The 22,288-nt window shown below is 45.5% G+C and overlaps 1 protein-coding gene across 1 annotated transcript in view; it reads left to right on the top strand.

Moving 5' to 3' along the window:
* LOC144768421 (protein-glutamine gamma-glutamyltransferase E-like) overlaps positions 1–22,288 on the top strand; it is a 251,930-nt gene that overhangs the window by 213,147 nt on the left and 16,495 nt on the right. Inside the window, exon 12 of the mRNA XM_078652064.1 lies at positions 21,596–21,729. Within this exon, the coding sequence (XP_078508190.1) occupies positions 21,596–21,729 (134 nt within the window). The remainder of the gene's footprint in view (positions 1–21,595; positions 21,730–22,288) is intronic.

Raw genomic sequence — 22,288 nt, 5'->3', positions numbered from 1 at the left:
CAGAATCCTGCACCAATCCCTTCTGCCATTGCACCAACTCATCAAGATGAGACAAACGGGGTTACGGCCAGACTCCAAACGTGTGAGCCCTATAAGGAGGGCCGGTCACCGCTGCCCCCCCTGCTGCTTCGGACCAATGTCCAGGGGCCCTTTTGTACCCTGCTGGCATCCCTATCTGTCTCTTGGCCTTAATCAATGGTTTTGCGCCTCCTTCCCCCACCAGGCAGTTCCAACCTGGAGGGTCACTCACACCACTGAACCCCCGCGCTACACTGACTCCCACCCTACCTACTTCCTGCTTGTGGTCCTCAGTAACCCACACCCACTGTTGCCCAGGCCTTGGGCCCACTGACCCATGGGCCTGCCATGCGCATCTACCACCTGTGGCTCCCTATCTGCAGGGGCGAGAGCAGATCCCCTCTCCCTGGCCTCACACATCCTGGCCCAGCACTCCTCTGTCTCCTGAATGAGAAGGCACGCTCATGTATGCACGGCTCTAGGTCCACACCCTGCCACCAGCTTAGCTGGGGGTCCCTAGGGCCCAAAGGCCCCTAACCCTCACAGGGTCCACTGAGACTGCCTCCTGATAAGAAGTATGGAACCACTCCCCACAAGGCACCTCTACCGGGGACCCAGACCCAACCAATTTGCACTGTTAAAGGGCTGGGCTCAGAGACCCAGCCACCGGCATGGTAACACTCCTAGAAAGGGCTTGGCCGAGAGGTCCAAAGGCCCAGCCCTCCATGGAAATTACACAACATCTGAAATGCCCCTGGTTGAAGCTCGCATCTGTGCATCCTCCAAATTCACAGGCCTCCACCCTTTGGCATATCATCCCTCTCCTCAGCCAAGGAGAGACGTGCCAGGAGGCTCTTCTGATGGTCTCCCCTCTTATCTCAGGCCACTTGGGGCTTCGTGCACCTGCCGCAGCCATCACCTGCTTTCTTGGCTGGAAGAGGCTCAGTCAGGCAAGCCGCTACTGCTGCCTCCACGCCGAACTTGTTGGGCACTTCATGCCAACCCCGGCCTGGTCTAGTACACCAGGCCTGAGCAGGTCAGCCGTACCTGCTGACCCCGTTGTCTGGAGCACCGCTTGTTCTGCCTCGTTGTCAGGTGTCACCATGGCCGCTCCCTCGGACCACAGCAAATAGGAACCAGGTATGCCACTAACACTAACCATTGCTCCTCGTTAATCACTTCCCCTCCGGTGGTGCTCGGGAGCAGCAAGAGGCCGGATATGCCTCCCATGACAACTATATAGCCCACAACCTACCCCACCCCTTTCCCTAACTAAACTATCCCCACCCTGTCCTGTGGCCAGCACGATGCACTGCGTGGGAAGACTGGTCTGTGACCTTCACTTCCCCTGGGGGACAACATTGCTTGTTTGGTGCTCCTTCAGGATTATTTATCCTGTATGCTAGGGAGAGAGAGAGAGAGAGAGAGAGAATTAGGAGCAGTTTATAGGCAGATTTCCTGGCATGAGCCCAGGACACAATGACTGCAGAAAGTAATGATAGTGGCCTAATTTGGATATTTACCAACTTAATGGCTATAATGTAGGGTCTCTTCTCTGTTGATTGTTTTACATTATTACATAGTTATTCAACCTCACACTTAGGTATCCTGACAAAAAAAGGAAGGTTATCTGAAAAATGTTGTAATCTTTAAGAGTATTTTTGCCCAATCTCAGCTAGGTAGAATCTTGACATGAAGGTGCCCAGCATGGTATTCAATGGCTATACCTGGCACATGATTTTGATGACTGTGAAATTTTAACCTGGGTCAAGGAGGCTATCTATGGACTTAAAATAGTAACGTCTGTGCATTTGAACAGTTAAGAAAATGAAAGCCCAAGTTGCAAAGGACAAACTGAATTTATGGCAGAAATGTTATTATAATTTGAAGGGAAAATAGTGTTTGTCATAAATCAATTTTAAGGACAGCAATTGGAAGTTGCACACACGCTAGGTGTGGGTGGAGGGTCCATATTATTTTCTCGCACTAGGTCTCTTGACAACTTTGCTATGCCACTGCTTGTAACATTGGTACATATAGCACCATAGACTGGGGATTTCTTAGTAAATTAAATATGACAATTAGGTATATGCCACTTTTATTAATCCCCACAGGAGAGTAAAGAAGTGTCCTCTCAAGTATGTCGTCCCAATACCTATGCTCTTATCATACAAAATACTTGAGAACTGAAACCTATGGTCCCACTTGTCCTTTCACAGTTGGAAAGCAGCCAAGGTTGGTTATCAAAAGATGGTTGAGAGATTGTCTCATCCATATCATATCATGGCATGCTTCTTCATCGGTGACCTCTCACACTGTGCTAGGAACAATGCCACATGAGCAAACTAAATGGAAGTCAATAGACCTGAGATTTCTTATATATCTATTTCAGGACAGATACAATGGTCCAGTCATAAGAATGAAAAATACCTAGGGATATACCCAAGGAATTTCCTTTATTAGTGAGTACCCCTGGTATCGATTAAAAACAAAAGGTATGGTCACTGGATGAAATATATTGATTCATCAGACCATAGAGAATACACTATTGACATGTTTTTGACCTCTACCTATGCCAAACAATGATCACAAGGTCTTTATCAGGGTATTAGAACTCCCTATGTATGCTGTGCATTAATTCCGTGCAAAGATAAGGAAAATTTCCCATACCAGTTAGACGTCAGAATTGGACCTAACCATGTCAGATTTAAGCTAAAAATCTAAGTCTTAGTAGTCCGCATCAGTAGAGTAACCCATGCTGGACAATACATTTCGCAGATCATATTATGACTAGTATGTTAGGTATGTCATGATCACAGGAATAGCCCCTACTCAGAGGGAACATGTTCCAATTTTTTAAAATATTCTTGTCAAGCTAAAATCATCACCAACTTTCTGGACACAACAATCAATACAAAATGGCCAAATGTAAACAGATATGGGTGTTTACTAAATCAGACATCCGTCATGCAAAGTAACCTCTATCGCTTAAGTGCTAGTCTATCTAGATACTGGTGATCTCTACTAAATTTGGGAAAATGCACTTACCAGAGTCATACTAAGCTACACCCTTCTTGGTTCATTGTCGGGGAACACCTCCTATGTAGACAAACACTAATCATGTGTGTAGATGACACACAATGATGAATAAAACAAATACATTAAAACAGTCCATGGTCACTGGTTAGAGCATTTTTAGACCATGGCCCATTCATTATAATCATTAGGTTCCATTATCAATCATGAAGTGCCGTCCTCTGTAGTTACACCAAAATATAATTGTTCAGATGGTGCATACTGGTCTAACATATTTTAGATGTGGACATCATCATCACGCTCTTCATGGGTTGCTCTCGTTATCTCAAATGAGTGACACCATTATAATGCTCTTACATACACATATACGTGAGACAAGCACAGTGACGAGACTTACTTCTTGATTAGTGTCAATGTCAACTGAGGCAAGTTAATTCTCGATATGCGCTCTTCACAGGTTTCTCTCCTTATCTCATAGTGTCTTCTCGATAATATTTTTCTTATTCCATGTATGTGGGACAAAGAAGCACACAAAAATACTTTTTGGACTCAAAGTTTTCAAAGATATGTGACTCATATTCCAGAAAACAGGAACAGTGAAGTACACAACATTATCACTTAATAATAAGGCTCTTACATACACATATGTGAGACAAAGACATACAGTAAAGGATATTTGGACATAAATTCTCCTGGAAAACCAGTATAGTGAAGTACACCCCTGTTACCCTATAAAATCATGCTCACAAAGCATGCAGGTTACACCCCATCTATAGTCCATTTCTGCTGGCTAACTTGTTAGTATTACCCAGTTGGTATTTTATCAAAATTAAGGCATTAGAACACATACCAAAATCCACATTCTTTCTCTGCTCAAAAAGAGGTAATGCAGTCGAGCCACAATGAAGCCCTTACTTCTTCAAGAGTCTGGTGCCACATATGCACCTAGTTGGGCCCCCCATCCACTGCAGTATTGAAAGGGTGGCTCAACCCCTGATCACGTAAAGCATGCAGGGCCATGCCAATATGGTCTGGTACTTACCTAGGTCCCCTACTCCAACTGCTGGACACTACATATTCTGGGGTATGGATGGCACCTCCCTCCCCCTGGCTACATCATTTAAAACCACACCAAATTTTATATTTTTGGATTGGGGGGCTGTGACCACCCCGACCGTTTTTATTAAAAATTACCTAACATTTTTTAAAACGTTATATACAGAAATTTACGCAGAAAGTACAGATACATTGATAGACAAATGTTGTTACAGGGCTAACCTTAACACAGTCTAATACGCAAGACACTCTGCTGTAAATCTAGCAATACATATATGTACTTTCTGTGTGTCCCATCTAGAGCCTACGGCAAGGTCAATGACTGGCAGCTCCCCTGATCCCAGTGTACTACCAATACTACTCCCGGAGTAAGGTTGCGAAGGGGGTACAGCTTATCGGATGGATACTTTCCCCCAGGCCTCCCCTAGGCCCAGTGCCTTGAGCTCCTTTATGGGGGCAGCAGACTTCTGCATATTGGTGCCTTGATGCGCATGCGTGTGCGGGGGAGGCCCCAGGCCCACTGGGAAGGATGACTCCCCCGGCCCCCGCACCCCGACAGCCTACTTACCAGCTGTCACTACCCCTGGAGTTACATGGTGCTGACCGCTAAGGACTGAAGACTATGCTTACCAATCATGACCTTACCGTCACAGGCCAGCGTAGTGGCCCAACTACCTTGCCTCCCCCTCACTCACTAGGAAGGTCATGTACTGCGCCTCTTACTTTCCACCCAAGTTAGGATGTCCTGCATGAAAGCCTGATTCCCTCTATGTGAGAGGTGCACCCCGTCCTGTAGAAAAAACTGTTCCCCCCTGATGTATCTGTGTCCTATTGACCTCAATCCAGGGGTCCTGAATAACTTATCAAATTTGTTGTTTATCTGCTTTACCGCGTGATTCAATGCTCTAACTGACTCGCCCCCTCTCCACTGGCATCATGTGAGACCATGCGATTATCGACTGAGGACACTGCTTCGCTAGCCACCCCACTTCTGTGAGCAGATCCTCCACTAGCACTCTCCTGCCTAGTCGGGCCAAGTCATTACCCCATAGGTGCAGGATCCAGATTGCGGGTGGTACCTTACTTGCTTTCAAACCGCGGTTCACCATCTCCCTGAATTTGCCCTACGCACAAGCCACCATGTCCAACAAATGAGAACCTTACCCCCAGCTGATGGGCTCTAATCCTGACAGACCCTGAAAAGAAATTCTTCTAACGGCGGACATATGAATGCCCTACCACCCAAATATCTTGATATTCCTGGTGCGAAGAGTGAACTTGTGCTACCACTTCTGTTGCTTGCTCGAAGTTCATCGTCCGACGCTCTTCCGGTTGGTCCTGTGGCTTGTGAGTTTGAACAAGTGCAGGCTTCTCCCCTGAGTTACAGGATGAAGGAACTGCAAATAACGTGGAAAAAAGGGAACCAAGGTAAGATCATTGCCACACCGGCATGTTGCACACATTACAAACTGCACATAGCACTATATGATAGTGAACCACACCCTCCTCTCTGAGTCACAGGATGAAGGGAAGACACAATTTGTACATAAAATGGACAGTCCTTGCTAGAGCCTGTGCAGGTGCACATACCTCTTGTAATAGTTAGAGGACCACCTATCAATCCTCTTGAGACGCTCGTCCCCTAGCCCTCTTGCTGCTGCTTCGGTGGCTGCCTCTATCCTAAAAGAATAAGTCCCGAAATCGGCAGTGTCTAGCCCGGCATTCTCCAATGCCAGAACCCTGACTCTCTTGAACTGGAAAACAGTGAGTTGTGACCCGTCCCCATGTATCAAGAGAGGCCCTCTTGTGACTTGTGCACGTTGGGCTATAAAGGCCTCCAGCCTGTAGACAGGGCAGCATGCAGTGTTCCCTGCTCTGTGTAATATTATGCTCTCCCCCTACCTTCCTGATCAGTTTTTAACTTTAGGATGGAAATCAGTACTGAATCCTTCCCTATGTTCACGTGTCCTATCTGTAGGCCACCCAGCCAATCTTTATTGTTTTTGTGACTGGCTCGCCTACCCTAAATGCTCCGTAAAATGCAAGGCAGAATGCTGCTTGAAACAAGACCACCTCGCCTAGGGAAACACAAACCTGTGGCAGTGCCCCACTAGCTTCCCTAGCGTTTCTAATCCTATGGGTCTCCTGACATCTGGCTGCCCTCCCTGCAAACGTTGCCAACCTTTCAGCACCTGTCGCACCACGAAGTTCCTCGTGGGATCCCCCTTCCACCTATCTTTGCAAAAAATGATATTGCTGTGATGTGTCTCCTTGCCCCTGATACTGTGCGCCATTGTTCCCTCATGAAAGCAATATATGCCACCACTGACTCTAGGTCGTGCCACCTTTGCTCCCACTGTTCCCCCAAGAAAAGACAAAAAGACCCAAACACCCCTTCATAGGCACTCCTGGTTCTGGGCGCCAGGCTCACTACCACGAGGTTCGATACTCGGGGTAACGACCTGCCAAAGCTGTTCTGGGAAAGTGGTTGGGTACACCGCTGCCTCTGGGATGTGTGACCTGAATGCCTGCATTTTAAAACGAGACAATGCATCAGCCGCATGGTTCAGAATACCTGGCACGTGTTTAGCTTGTAAAAAGACATTCAATTTTATTCATTGTAACACGATTTCCTTCAACAAACACAGCATCATGCTGCATCTAGCAGTTTGGCTATTTATGCATTCTACAACCGCCATGTTGTCAGACCAGAATATTATAGACTGGTTCCTCAATCCCTCCGCCCATTCAGTCAGTGCCACCAGGACTGGAAAAAGCTTCAGGAAACTTATGTTACTTGTGAGCCCAGGGTTCCCCACCAATCTGGCCATTGCTGAGCTACCCACTCGCACCCCAGAATGGCCCTGAAACCTTTTCTACCCGCTGTGTCTGTCATCAGGCCCAGTTCCGGGTTGGACCTGGGTGGGCTGGGTACACCACTCTCCCATTAAAGTCACGCAGGAATGCTTTCCAAATCAACATGTCCTGTCTGACTTCACCGGACAACCTGGTGTGATGATGCTTTTCTCTGAGGCCTGACATGGCCTGCGCGATGGTGCGGGAAAATGGGCGCGCCATTGGGATTATGTGTAGTACAAAATTTAATTGCCCTGCCACCTGCTGTAACTGGTGCACAGTAACCTTATCTTTGTTGAGGCAGTGTTGCAACGCGACCCCAAAATCCTTGACCTTGTCTGCTGGTAATCTAGACACCCCCTGCACATAATTTAGTTAAATCCCCAGGAATCCAATCGTTGTGCTTGGACCCACTGTCTGCTGGTAATCTAAACACCCGCTGCACAGAATCTAGTTCAATTATAAGGAATTCAATCGTTGTGCTTGGACCCACTGTCTTACCGGGTGCCAAAGGCACACCGACATCCTGCATCAGGGTACATAACTTTGACAGGGCTGCCCCGCATTCCCCTCAGCCTGGTGCCCCTAGAAAAAGAAAATCACCCAGGTAATGAAGCACCCATTGATGCCCCGAGTACCTCCTGAATGCCCACTCTAAGAAGGAGCTGAATTTTTTGAAGTAGGCGCAGCACACTGAGCAACCCATTGGCATACATTTGTCCACGTAGTACTTCCCCTGAAATTGGAAGCCCAGCAAGTGAAAATCTGATGGGTGGACCGGCAGTAATCTAAAAGCGGAATCAATGTTGGATTTTGCTAGTAAAGATTCCTGACCTAGCGATCTGAGCATGTCAACTGCCTGGGCAAAAGATGCATATTTCACACTACACAGTGTGTCTGAATTGGCATCATTCAAAGAACTGCCCCTAGGCGCTGAAAGATTGTGGATCAGTCTGAATTCGCCTGGCATTTTCTTAGGGACTACCCCTAGGGGCGAACATACAACATCCTTCATTGGGACGTCCTCCAAAGGTCTTGCCACCCTACCCAGGCTTACTTCCTTCTGGATTTTTGCTATTGCTATGCCTGGAATGGACCTAACTGACAGCTGATTCCTGCAGTGTGCCACCCTGTTGTAGCCCTTGGCTGGTATCCTGAAACCTTAAACAAACCCTTCTCTAATCGTCCTGGCTGCTTCAGGGCAATTGTACAATTCTAACCAAGGTATCATGGCGCTAACGTTAACTGGGGATCTAACCTTTCTTAAATGTTCCTAGCTACTCCTGTTTTTGCCCACTTTTTCTCTGGATTGTTTGTGACACCTGGACTCGGGTGTGATGCGTTACCACAGTAACCACAGGAATGCTTGAACCTACATGTCCCTGGCACTCTACTGCAGGTTCTTTTGTTATAATCAAAACAGACACCTTTTTTTCCTGTGTTCCCTGTTTTTCCAGTGACCCTCTCCCCCGTGTTACCGGTAGGCCTGCCTTAAAGGGCTGGAACCAAACGATGTCAGGTGCCTGCCCCGCACGTTATCTGTTGGGCCCTGGAACAAATTTCTCAAATGAATAAACAGGTCAGTCTGGTTCCATCTTAGAGTTGGATCCTGTGCTTTTGCCCTCCTAAACTCTTTGTCATATTGCTTCCACCCATCACCTCCCTTTCTTCCATGTGCAACGGTGATCCTATTCTGATAACATGCCATTTCAGACCCAACCTCTGGGAAACGTTGTAACATGACGGCCATGTATATAGTGAAGCCCTGTATCCAATTGGCCAGGTTCTCCTCTACTCTGCACTTCAGTTATGTTTGACCACTCTTCGTGATGTGTCCATTCCTTGTTCTTCTTGGCCTCTTCCCTCTCTGCCTCTTCTATCAGGAGGGAAAGCATGCTAACATACTCCCCCTTCTAGATCTTTTCCTTAGTCTCTTTGGACAAATGCCGCCCCAAATGGTATCTCCCAGAGCGCATTTCCCCAAAACGTAGTGGACGCAATGTCTCACTCGTACCTGCTGGTGCTGCTGCATCAGCCATCTTGTGCGCTTCAGTGTTCTTCGCGTCGTTGATTGTTACCGGGATGCCTTCGCCACCGGGGACCGGTATTGTGGCAATGGGTGTTGTACCCCCCGCCGGTACTGCCGGCACCTCCCTTTGCTTCCCTTTTCCTAACTCAGCTATCAATTTCTTTGCCCTTTGGATTGCATCACCTCCCCGGAAGTCGCCCGCCGTGTGAGACCAGTTCCCCACCGTCTCCAGCCATGGGAGCATTGCCGCCAGACTGGACGCTATGTCGGGCAGAACCGGTGTGGCTTCCCCAGGCCCTTCCTCTTGGCGGGGCACAGGGAGAATAGCTTGGCCCTCCGTTAACCCCACGGGCACTGTCTCACTTGAGCTCCCTTCGCCCTGAGGGCTTGGTGTAGGTGCAGGCAGGACCTGCATCGCATCTCTTGGTGTCACCCCCTTGCTCCCCCCAGCCCCTCTACCACTAGGCCTCTGCCTGTTCCGTTTTGACGGTGGCGCGGAGTAGGTTTTTGGCGGAACAATAGGCCACCTAGGCCTCCCCCTCCCCCTTCTGGCACCTCTGGACCCTCCACCTTATCTTGCAACCTGTCTGTCCCATTACCTGGACTTGCTGCATTAAGGCTTCCAGCATGACGTCCTTGCGTGACTGCTTCTCATTCCGCCGCACCTTAGGGGCCAGAGCGAAATGAGGATACCTTAATATGGGACCAGCCCATATGCAACCTGCCCTGCCTGCCTGCCATAGCCCCTGACAGGTGACCGTGTCACCTCTTACCTCCAAGAAGCAGCAGCACCAGCCAACCCTTGCACCCATGCAACCAGAGCCACGACCTACTGGCTAACCCAGTAGGCTCAGGTGAGCCGCCCGCTCGAACCCTCTGTGGCTGACAGAGCGATGAGATGCCGGCTAGCCGGCGCTGCCCGGGCGTTCCTACTGTGACCACCGCGATCTTTCGGAGCCAGGAACATTCTCTCGCTGATCGTAGCATCGCAAACCGCCACTCGTCCCGACGCTAAACCGGCGACCTGCAGGAAAAAAAAAAGGATCACGGGCCCGCAGACGGCCCAGTGGATGGTCCTGTGGGGAGCAAGAACAAGAGACTGTTCTGCTCCCCACTTCCCCCCTATTAGGAGGGCGCCCAGGCTGACCGGACCAGGCCGATCTACCTGGGCGCAGGCTGGACGTGTTGGACTAGAAGCACTGAGGTGCTTCCGGTTCAAAATACTGCCTCTTGCCTATTGGTCGCAATGCGGGAGGGAGCGCTGCGTCATTGCTGATGCGGCCTACCCACCCCCGTCTTCTAGGCCGGGGACTAGTGCGACCGCCATAATTGCGTCGTGGGCTATGCTAGCCCTCGCCTTCCCCACGACCCCTCTATATCTGCTGACGAACACCAAACAGAGGTGGCGCAAGTGTTCTATGGACTCATATTCCTGTGAGGAGCTGAATTACTGCTCATATGGGATCCTTTGTTTATTTTTAAATATTGTTAGTAACACCAAAATAAGGATACTACTACTGGGTAAGACCGTCACAGTGGATGCAGCCGGTAAACAGTCTCTCTACTAATCTAGAGGGATCAAGAATGTTATCCAGTGTAGTTCTTGTATAAGCGCTAAGGATCCTGGGATGTGTAGTCAACGCTTAATTGTTTACTAGGGGGGGTCATGAAGGGATTCTGCGTTTAGTGCCACTCAGTGGCAAACCATATTACAAGAGTGAATGAAACACGAGGGTGAGAGACTGTTCTGAAAAATTAGGACAGCCTTATTAAGACAAATGGGCAGATTTAGCTCTTGAGGTTTCAAAGTTATAAACATAATTTCAATGTTGGTGATGGGTATTACCCGGAAGGTGCAAATACAATCCTTACAATCTTGGGTGCCACCTAGTCAGTGTGGTGGAATCTCAAAACAAATATTTTTGTCACCCTTTTTCCATATAGAGGGTGAAAGTAGTTCATATATCTTGTTTGCCCGTAGGTTATATTATAGCTGTCGCCATTGTACTTCATTGTTGACACCTCTATTGGGTGTACCCAATCCGTAAATGAATGAGTGAATGAATAAATAAACGAGGTAGCATTTATACACTGACTGGTTACCCAAGGGCTTCCCAGCGCTAATAGTAACGCAGATACCGGTTCCGAAACATATCAAGGGAAAAGGAGGTTTTTTTGCAGCTTACGGAAATTCATGTAGTTTAACTGTGACCGAATATGGAGGGGGAAGCGGTTCCAGGTCTTGGCAACATTGTATGAAAAAAGACGACCTCCACTTCTTGTTAGTTTTTTTTGGGGGACTGTCACCAAATGTTTACTTTCGGATCTTAAAGCTCTCTTGGGCTGATACGAATGGATCATGGAACGAATCATCATGGATCCTTCTCCAGAAAGTGCTTTATGTGCAGTGCACATGGCCTTAAACTGGATTCTCTCCTGGATAGGGAGCCAATGCAGAGAAGCAAGAGCAGGTTTGGCTGAGAGACGTTTAGGGATATTTAGGAGCAGACGAGCTGCACAATTTTGTACTGTCTGTAGAAATTGGAGCTCCTAAATCCATCTCTGATTGGCATAGAACAATCATCTGTTGGTATTTGCTCTGTATCTAGTGTTTTGTTCCTTATTGGTCCATATCAAGTTGTTCTCAGTATGATTGTGTTCAAGAAAATATGTCATAAGCCTCGTGGTATCCTTTTGACATGTAATGGTGCTTCAATGCTCAATAAAGATTACTTTGACTTTTCGTGTTATCATGCCCATATATATTTCACTATGTAAAAAACAACAGGAGTATAACCCATAAACCAAAGTGGGATCAGGGTAGAAGGATATAAGGAACAAACAATATCCCACAAGGTAATATTTGAAAGACAGTTAGATATGCATGCTTACAGCATTGCTAGCAAAGAAGCAAGGAGACTCAAGTTCGTTTTCTTGAATGTGCATATAGCATCATATATTCAAACAAGAGGTATACCTTCAATACAGTTGTAGCATCACTGTATAGACATGAGTACAAAAGCAACCCCAATTGCACTTGGTGCTTGGTGTAAGTGGGTGACACAAGGTGGCGACGCAAGTGACAATTGTGCACAGCTGGGGACGGCGCAAGTGAGGTGAGTGCAATAATATACAGTGTAGTGAGATACAATGGCTTAACGATTTAAAATTGGTAATTCTGATGAGCCATTGTAAAAAGAGCGCCAACAATTGCGCAGTGTGTTGTCGACGAGCGTTTCGATCCTCGATTAGTAGGGATCGTCTTCAGGACAGGGTTGCTGTAATTAGATCAATGCTGGGTACGTGGCACAGTAGAGGAGTCAGCGAAGGCTCAAAGTCCCCGGTCGGTTGATTAACGAAGCTGAGTGAATCGGTTGAGGAGGAGTAAATCCTTCCTGTCGGCATTACTGACTGTTTTATTTATAGCCAGGCCTTTTGATGGAAAATGCAAATTTACTTACACAATGAGACACAGCCTTTGGAAATGTGTTTACTATGAAGGCATACATATGTTAAGTACCACATGTTTATACATTAAGCACCCAACATAAGGGTCTAAAAGGCATTATTTAGAAGTGGGGTAGCTAATGTACAGAAAAAGGGTTTTCTACATGGCACAAGTCCTTTTCTTTTCTTGTTACTGCAGTGCTTCTAAACTGTGCTTCCTGCAGTTATTTAAGTGAAGTAGCCCACATATGACAATTAGCTTCCACTCCTTAGGTGCAATTTCTACGACAATTTACAATGGCCTTACTTGAAAGTTTAATAAACCATTCGGGTGAAAACAATTTTACAGAACAGTTTTAGGGACATAGCATATGCTCTGTGGTACTGAATAGCAGTGTAACAGCACACAGAGTCTTAATACCAACAAACACAGAGCCCATAAAAAGGTGAATTATCTGTGGTGACAATTTATCCTACATGATATACTAATATCATGTAGGATAAATTGTCCTCTTTCCCCACAATCTTTCGTATGGTGAAGATTGCTCTAGGAACTTGTTGTGTGTTTTACTGTTCATTTTGCCTCCTCTAGGGTACTAATATAGGTTCAGATGTGTGCAGCGTGAGTTATTTTCCGAGTCTTTGCACAGTGTGTGAGAATTATGCTGGGGTTCAGGCACATGCATAAGTCATTGCTTTCTTTGTGACCCTTTTGAATGACAGATGCTTGAGTGGCTCACACCCATCACATGATAATTTATTTCATGTAGGCCAAAGGCCACTCACTTGTCTTTGAGATGGACGTGCTCCTTTCCATTAATACTAACCCAGAGACTTATAGAAAACAACAGGTAGACTGCTGGGTTTTTGTCTCGTGGCATGTCCAACGAAATCCAGTCTCTCCCAAGAGTCACAGGTTCTAAAAACTGTCACTACTTTAGCATTACTATATTGAAAGACTGCACTGGACAGAGTTTTGTGTAGAATTAGATTTCTAGAGTCATCACGACCATCAGAGAACCGTTTTACTATATATGTGAGTTGATGGTTCACATTAAATTATGGTATGTCCTTTTTCAAAATGTGATAACTTGCTTTTTTTTAGTTCTAGTATCTTTATTAATTTAAAAAGGACATATAAATAGTTAAATACAATAAAAAGTAATACATAAGAGTAATACAAAACTCAGTGTCAATACTGTCATAGATATGTGATAACTTGTTTTGAGTAAAAGTCCCTTGTTTCTCCCTTGTTTCTCTTCTGTGATGTCTGTCCTTACATAGGTTTCTAAGCTTCTCAAGACATGGTTATTCACTCAGGCACATGCCTAAATCAATAAGGGCTCTGGCATTTCCTAGAACAGTGCCAAGAAACTAAACGGTGTACGTGCACTCTATAACAAATTTTAGCATATCATAATCTTAACCTTCAAATGTCCCTGTTATGTTTTCCTAAACTTGGATCTCAAAGTTTGCTTGTGGTAGTCCTTGGCTCTTGCAAAGGCGTCTTTCTGACATCTCCTATTCATGTTCAACTGAAATTATATAAATCCTTTCATCCTTGGATGGTTAGTTGATTCCAGTTATAACCAGTATAATTGTATGTGGCCTGTCAGCTCATGATCATTTGTGCATTTTTGCACTGACTGTTCTACTTTTACCTTCTACTGTTTACGGTATAAAACAGCACAGTGTTTGCTTGGTCTCAACAACTACTTCAATCAGCAATATGAAATATAATATGCGTTAGTAGAAATATGAATATAACAGTGAGGTGAAACATCCATTACAACACAGGCATTGCAACGGAAGCAAGATAGCGGCCGTGAGGAGCGGCTGAGCGGCAGCTTCAGCAGTGAGCACATAGTATGATGTGATCTCGACACTCCGGTTTTCTTTCGCACCCCGGTATCCCGAAGAAGACGCTATGAATTTACCGCTGATTCAGTGTGTCCAGTGAGGGGGACGAGGTGGACGGGGAGTGACTGCATGCAAATAGACGCCAAGATACAAGCAGCTTAGCGGTATAGCGGCTCTGTGGCTTAATCACCTGGATGTTGTTTCTGTTGGATCCTCGGCATGAGGTGCTTCCCTTCGGTCTGCGAAGGTTTGCTGCTTCGCTCCTACTAAGAATCGGGCTGTCTGGGAGACCCGGCGGAGCTCGCGGAGTTAGGGGGCGGAGCTCCTCAGGATCGGGAAGAGCTGGCAAGCGGAGTGAAGGCGGAGGTGGCGGCTGCAGATCTGACAGACCGGAGCTAGGAGGCTCGAAGACCCGCGCCTACTGGGGGCTGATCAGGGTGAGGCAGCAGTTTTGTCAACGCCCAGTACCTGCGCTACCGATGGCTCCCAAACTGAATACCGGAGGTAAGCCACTCTCAAGAAAGAAAGGCGTGACTGATGCTGCTGGTGTGGCAGGCAATGCTGTGGACGGCACGGTGAACACTGTATCTCTAATGAACGCCGGGACTGAGGGGGTGACTGAGGGGGTGACACTGGAAGCGGAGTCTGGGCGGGCGAAGCAGCAGCAATCATCTTCAGGGCAGAATACCCCTAAGGAGATGCGTCCCCCCTCTGCTAGAACCCGACAAGCCACAGCCACCGCAACTATCAGTGTGGTTGATATGTTGAATCATAATGAAAGAAAAAAAAACTGAAAGAAATGGAACCAGTCACTGCAGTGGCCCCGGCGGTATCTCTGGCGGCATTACCAGAGGCAGCATTGCAGGTTACCACTGAAGCTGAAGAGCCTGAACCTGCATCAACTTCAGAGCCTGAACCAGTACTTCAACCAGCCTCACAGCTTCAACAGTCTCAACCGCAAATACAACTGCAAATACAACTGCTTCAGCCATGTCAGGAGGTCGGAGACATGGGCGATGTCTTGTGCGGGGGTCAGGATTTGATGGTGCAACCAGGGCCTCAAGCTGGTATTACTGTCGGGGATGACGTGTTGGCCGGTAATAAGGTCGGTGTGATTACAACCCCTATAATATCTAGGGTTGTTATAGACTCATTAACCGAGGGGATGTTAGAGCTCAATTCTATTCCCCTATCAACCAAAAGCGGTGATACTCAAGGAGGTCCAACAAGTGACGAAGTATTAAAAGAGACTTTCATGTCTACTATGGCCCCGGATGAACCTGGTGGTTCAACGACAGATGCAAATGCAAACGCAAATACTAATGCAAACACTAACTGTTCCGGGTCCATACATGGCGAAAGGGAAAAGGAGAAGACCCCCAGCGAATGTTTCTTCTCAGTGACAGAGGAGGCCAACTGGTCAGAGGATGAGGAGCCCCACAGCTCTGATATTGACTGCAGTAACCCAGAAACTGAGAGCGACAGTGAGGCAGGGGTCCTCCTACTACTATCAAAAATATGCCTCCTCAAAGGGGTCAATCAGAACTAACCTGGGATCACTCTCCAACAACATCCTTACAAGGGAATTCAAACACGAGCACGGATCAAGCACAGTATCATGAGACTACACAGCTGTCAATGATGTCAATGATGACAATGATGGAGTCAATCCACCAGGGGATAACAGCACTTAGGGAAGAGACTCGGTCAGACAGCCTTAAGTCCCAAGCAGCGATGAGGAAGATGAAAGCAGTGGTTAGGAAGCTTTCGAAAGCATGTGAGAATGTTGGAGACAGGGTCTCAAACTTAGAAGAAAGGGTAGTTGCCACTGAAGCAGAGGTTGCTGCGACCACGAGTAAAATGGAATCTCTTGGAGCGCAAGCAATTGATGTCCAATGGAAGCTGGAGGACCTGGAGAACAGGCAAAGAAGGAATAATCTAAGGGTACTTGGTATTCCTGAAGGGGCTGAAGGTCAGGATGTTAAAACATTTATAACCAAAACCTTCGAGAAAGCTTTTCCAGATATTGCTGGCTGGAATTGGACCGTCGAAATTCAGAGGGCACATAGGACACCTTTTCAAAATGAGACGAAATGCCAGAGAAGGCGATAAGCCCAGAGCCATCCTAATCTATATAGGCAATTTTCTTCTCCGCCAGTCCATCGCAGAGAAAGCAAGGCCAGATGCTAAAAGAACCTTCGAGGGAGGCTCCTTCTTTGTAAGACCGGACTTTTGTCACTCCACCGTTGAGCGGCGCTGGAGACTAAGACAGTTAATTAAGCCCTTTCAAGACAAAAGAGTGCAGGTCTATCTTATCAATCCTGCCCAGCTAAAAGTAATTCACTTAGGCAAGACCTTGTACTTTTCATCCGAAATTAAAGCTCGGGAATTTTTGGACTCAGTATAGTATATTACTTAACTTATATTGCCTAACAGAGGGTAAGGTCTGATTACCAATTCCGACCCAAGTCTCAAGTCTAAAGTTTAAGTTTAAGTTTAGTTTAAGTTTAAGTTTCATAGAATTTAAGGGTGTCACTATTGGTGGTTTATGGTTATATATGAGGTCGAGGATGAGGTTTAACAAGTAGATTGTGTATTGCTCACTGCTGGGCGGCACCCATCACACGCACAGACTAGTCTGTGCGCTTCACGGGGGAATGGGTTGGGGTCAGGGGGGGTCAGGGGGTTGAGGGGAGGGAGGGCTCGGAGTGAGGGGGGGGTGGCGCAAAGGGGAAAAAAGAGAAAAGAAAGTTCATGAAATAAATGTCTTTACTAACAGGAGTGAGATGCTCAAAGCAGCTATGAATATTGATGTTAAATTTAGGCCAAAATGCGATTACGATTGGTTAGTATGTTGGCTTTGTTCCCTACAGGGCTATGTCAAGGATTAGGGTAGTTAGCCTCAATATAGGTGGACTGAATAACTGGAAAAAGAGGGAAAAACTAGAAGAATATGTTAAATTAATTAGGGCCGATATTGTATGTTTACAAGAGACTCATTTACCCTGGAAAAAGAAACACTGGCTAAATCTAAGGGGGTATGAAATTCTGTCCTGCTCCTCACAGACTTCAACAGTTAAGGGGGTAGCAATTATAGGCCGGATAGGTCTTGGAGGATCTAAAAAGTCAAAGGCCGATGCACTGGGTAGATGGGCAATATGTGAATTGAAACTAGGCATAACTCTATGCTCAGTCTACGGATCGAATCTGGATGACCTGGGGGTGATGGATCACATCGAGAGGGAACTCACTAACTGGCCATCACCTATAGTAATGTGCGGCGATTTTAATATCTCAGCTGATTTCACAGGTGACACCTCATATATGGGTCGCAAACCCCGGGTATTCAGGGCAGTATCCTCCTTAATTCAATCTTTTGGTTTGAGGGATGTGTGGGGCAGTCTAAAGAAAGACGAACCTGGGTTTACATACTTTTCATACCCATTTAATAAACATACAAAACTGGACTATTTTTTCATATCAGCAACCTGCCTCTGTGACGTAGAAATCTCAAAGCTTCCTAGGCTAATATCGGATCACAATCCCCTCGTTTTAACCATGACAGTTAATAAACAAAGGGAGAAAACCAGACCCTGGACTTTTGACAGAAAGCTTTTAGCAGATAGCAATTATATAGCTTATATAAAAAACTGGTCCCAGTCTTTCTTCGATGCGAACAGGTATAGTGCATCCCGTGTTATGGTCTGGGATAGCTTCAAGGCTGGCTTGAGGGGCGAGACAATTAGTTTCTCTGGGCGGTTGTGGAAAAAAGTTAAGGAAGACAGAGAGCGTCTTTTGGCTAAATTGGCAGAGGCAGAGGAACAACACAGGAGAGACGTCTGCCACGGGATTCAGGGCACTCAGAGCTTAGAAAGATTAAATAGCATAAAGGCAGACATTCAACGACAACTGGTGAAAAAAGCTGCAGCAGAGTATCAGACTCGCAGGGTCGGAATGTATGAAACAGGGGAGAATGCAGGTAGAGCTTTAGCGCTACGGATTAGACAAGCCACATCAAAAAACACTATTACGGAAATCAAAGAAGCCGATCAGATTTATAATAAGCCAGCCGAAATCTTGGAAGTTTTCAGGAGGTTTTATCAGGATCTTTATACGGAAGAGACGGATATAGATGATCCGGGTATAAACTGGCAGGATACAGGCATTAAAATCACGTCTAGTTAGAGGGAATCTTTAGAGCAGAGTATTACTATGGACGAGTTATCTCAGGCACTAAAGGATCTATCTGCAGGCAAGGCAGCAGGGCCTGATGCCATACCCCTGGAGGTCTATAAACATTTAAAGGAAGAAACGGCACCCCTTCTGTTAGATCTATTTAATGGGGTTATAAATACAGGGGTCATACCAAAATCTTGGACCAAAACCAACATAGTGGTATTCTACAAAAAAGGGAAACCCAAGGAAAATCCTGGTTCTTATCGGCCCATATCACTAATAAATAGCGATAACAAATTATATGCCAAAATAATGGCCACACGGTTGGGGAGGATTATCGCGGGTCTCGTTTCTCCCTGGCAGCATGGTTTCGTCCCTGGTAGGGGCACCACCGACCACATCAAAAGAGCCATAACCCTGTTCGACATTCATGCTGCGGGAGGGGGGGGGGATCGCGATGATCCTCCTCGACGCGGAAAAAGCGTTCGATCGTGTTAGGTGGAGTTTTCTCTGGAAAGTGATGGCTGATAAAGGATTTGGTCCCAGATTCCTGCAGGCAATTAAGGCTATGTACTCTAACCCAACTGCCAACATCCAGCTTATGGGTGAATGCTCTAGACATATCAATATTACGAGAGGCACAAGACAAGGGTGTCCGTGCTCACCAATCCTATTTGCACTATACATAGACCCCCTGATTCGCCTTATTGAGAACAATATTAATATAAAGCCAGTAGTCACCAATGGATTCGACACCAAAATTCTCGCATATGCGGACGACATAGCCATAACCACATCTGATCCCGACAGTGCTATGAGGGGAATAATTAGCATTACATCTGATTTTGGGAGGTTATCGGGATACCGACTTAATGTGGCAAAAACACAGGTACTATGTTCAAAAAACACAGTCAAACTGGACAACAGATATGTGGACTCAGTAATATATTTAGGAATAACAATCAATGCCCAGCCAAGGGAAATCATCAAAGACAATTTTTTGCCATTACTGGAAAAGATGAAACAGGACCTAAAAAGAATCGATACCCTCCATCTATCCATCATAGGTAGGGTTAATGTTATCAAAATGACAATGTTTCCGAAGATCCTATATAAATTTAGGTCTATCCCCTTCAAAATAGATGATATATTGATCAAGGAAATGGAGGCAATCTTCATTAATTTTGTATGGCAATACGGCAAGATGAGGAGATCAATTAAATTCATGTCCTTACCCCAGGAAAAGGGCGGGCTAGGAATACCTAATCTTAAATTCTATAATTGGTCTTGTCTCCTCATAGAAATGGCTATACTCTTCTTTCCCGATGATATGACACATACCCAGCGGGATATTCCATCTATACTTCAGTTGGCGTTAGGGATTGAAGCACATGGGGTACTGCTTAGGAAATATGATAAACGATTTTATAAGACATCAGGCTATAAAATATTAGAAGATATCTGGGGGGTATGGTCGTCTGTACAGAAGAATCAGAGTATCCCAAAGTTTAATAAACATACTTTAATTTGGAAGTCAGGACTATTTCCGCATTTGAGCAGAGATGGCCCCTGGAGACACTGGGAAAGACAGGGAATCAGCACACTAGGTCAAGTGATGATAAAGGACGTCATGAGGCCCCTTGATCTTCTGAATTCACGATACTCACTTCAAGGCCCCGAAGAGTTTAAATATATGCAGCTGACTAATACAATCAAATCAAAAAGACCTACCATAAACATATCAAAAGATTGTATACTATTAGATTATTTGAAGGGAGGTGGTCGTAGCATCAGAGTAATGTATGGACTATTCTTGGAAAAGCTACCTGATGACTTGCTCAAGACAGAGGCTGCCTGGGTTGTTAAATTGAGAGATCCCGATATCGATTTGGATCGAGCCATTATTATGGATAAAAGATTTTTACGATCCTCAAATTTAAGGGCACAACATTTCAAGACTCTCTTTAACTTATATTATACACCGGCAAAACTGTTTGAATGGGGAAAGAGCGCGAATAACTATTGCCCTAGATGTGGAAATGGGCCTGCTGATCTACTACATATGTTTTGCAGTTGTGGGAAACTAGGGCCAATCAAAAAGGAAATTGAAAAGTTTTTAGAGGGGCTGCTAGCTGTCAAAATAGACCTATCCCCTACACTTTTAATAATTGGGTGTGATGCCAAATTAGGTTTAAGTATAGAGTCCGAGGCACTAGTTTTTATATCAACAGCTGTTTTTAGAATATTAATTGCTGCTGCATGGAAGGATGTTGAGGCCCCAACCTTTCAAATGTGGATGTGCAGGATGCTCGGGATCCATAACATTGACTCGGAGCTATATGCCCTAAAGGGAGCGAAATCCAGGGAAATGGGATTAAAGATCTGGTCGCCCGTGGCATTATGGAGGCGGGCAAAAAGTGGAGGCCCATAGCTTAATTACACCCATGTTGTTACTGCTGATACTCTTAACATATTTACTGTATTTATGGCCTTATGTTTTTTAACATGGTTTTAACATCTGAGCTTTTATTATGCGCACTCATCATTCTTGTGTATTTATACTTCTGTGTTAATATGTATTGTAAACTATAGAGAACATTATATTGTCATGAACTTTCAATAAAAAAATAAAAAATAAAAAGGCATTGCAACGCAATGCCTGTACAACACAGTCAATACAACATGTGTTGTAATAGCATGCGTTGTAATGGAGTTTGCTTTGTATAAACCATGTGGCAAAGATATGCGTTGTAATAGTTTGTGTTGTAACATCATACATCCAACAGTGAGTAAGAGACAGAGTTGGAAAACTGACATATGCAAATGTACATGATAATACATGAGGGATATGAAGGGTTAGAAGTAAATGTAGATAGATCACTCATGTCAAAATTCAAAAGGGGCATTTTGCAGAAAAGCAGCACACTTGGGGACTGGGCTACATCTTGCAATAAAACTTTGTTGAGAAAGTATCACAAGAAATGTAGAAGTGAATGGCGCAAATAAGCACAAAGTGTTCCATATGAATTATACTGTTGTATGTCTCTTGCATCTGATAATGTGGCGCATACCACTCCTACGTGTAATTTTACCTTTTCTATTTCTCTCACCCTTCAGGTACCAGAAAAAATTGTAATTAAACAGACATTCAAGGCAGAGGTCGTCTTCCAGAACCCTCTTTCTGAGGTGCTGAAGAACTGTTCATTGCTGTTGGAGGGAAGTGGCCTCTTGAAAGAGCAACTTATGATAAAGTGAGTGGAAGAAACAAAACCATTGGAGAATTGGGGCAATAATTTACATTTTGGCATGGGGGGATATCTGCTACAGATTGGTGGTGATTCTACTCTGAAAATGAAAATATATGATTCACCTACCATATTTGGAGGTGTGGGAGCCACTGGGTTTCGGAAAGCAGAGTCATAGCTACGTCCTGCTCTCAGAAACCCTTAACCTGGCGACTGCCAAAGGGCCATCAGGTCACAGTGCCAATAGCCCGCCCTACCTTCATTCGGGGTATTGTCACCATAAGAAGCATGATATTCCCAGGAAGAAAACTGTAAAAGTGTCCCTTACTTTGCAGGGGAAAAACTCTCTATGCCTAACACATTTTTCTTTTCCTTTTCAACAACAAACCTCCATTTAGGGAGTTTATTGCTGGGAGGCAGAAGGGAATGCTGAGCAGACTGTAAGAAATGCACTTGGAACTCAATAGTGATAACAATGCACCTTCACAATTATATATAAAGAATATCTGTGTGTTTGCTTACCATGGTGAGGAACAAGTAGAAGCTGCAAGGCCGGTTGATAGTT

This window comes from Lissotriton helveticus, chromosome 7 (genome assembly GCF_964261635.1).
Source record: "Lissotriton helveticus chromosome 7, aLisHel1.1, whole genome shotgun sequence".
NCBI lineage: Eukaryota > Metazoa > Chordata > Amphibia > Caudata > Salamandridae > Lissotriton > Lissotriton helveticus.
The sequence above is the reverse complement of the archived record's forward strand: the minus strand, read 5'-3'. Positions and strand labels throughout refer to the sequence as shown.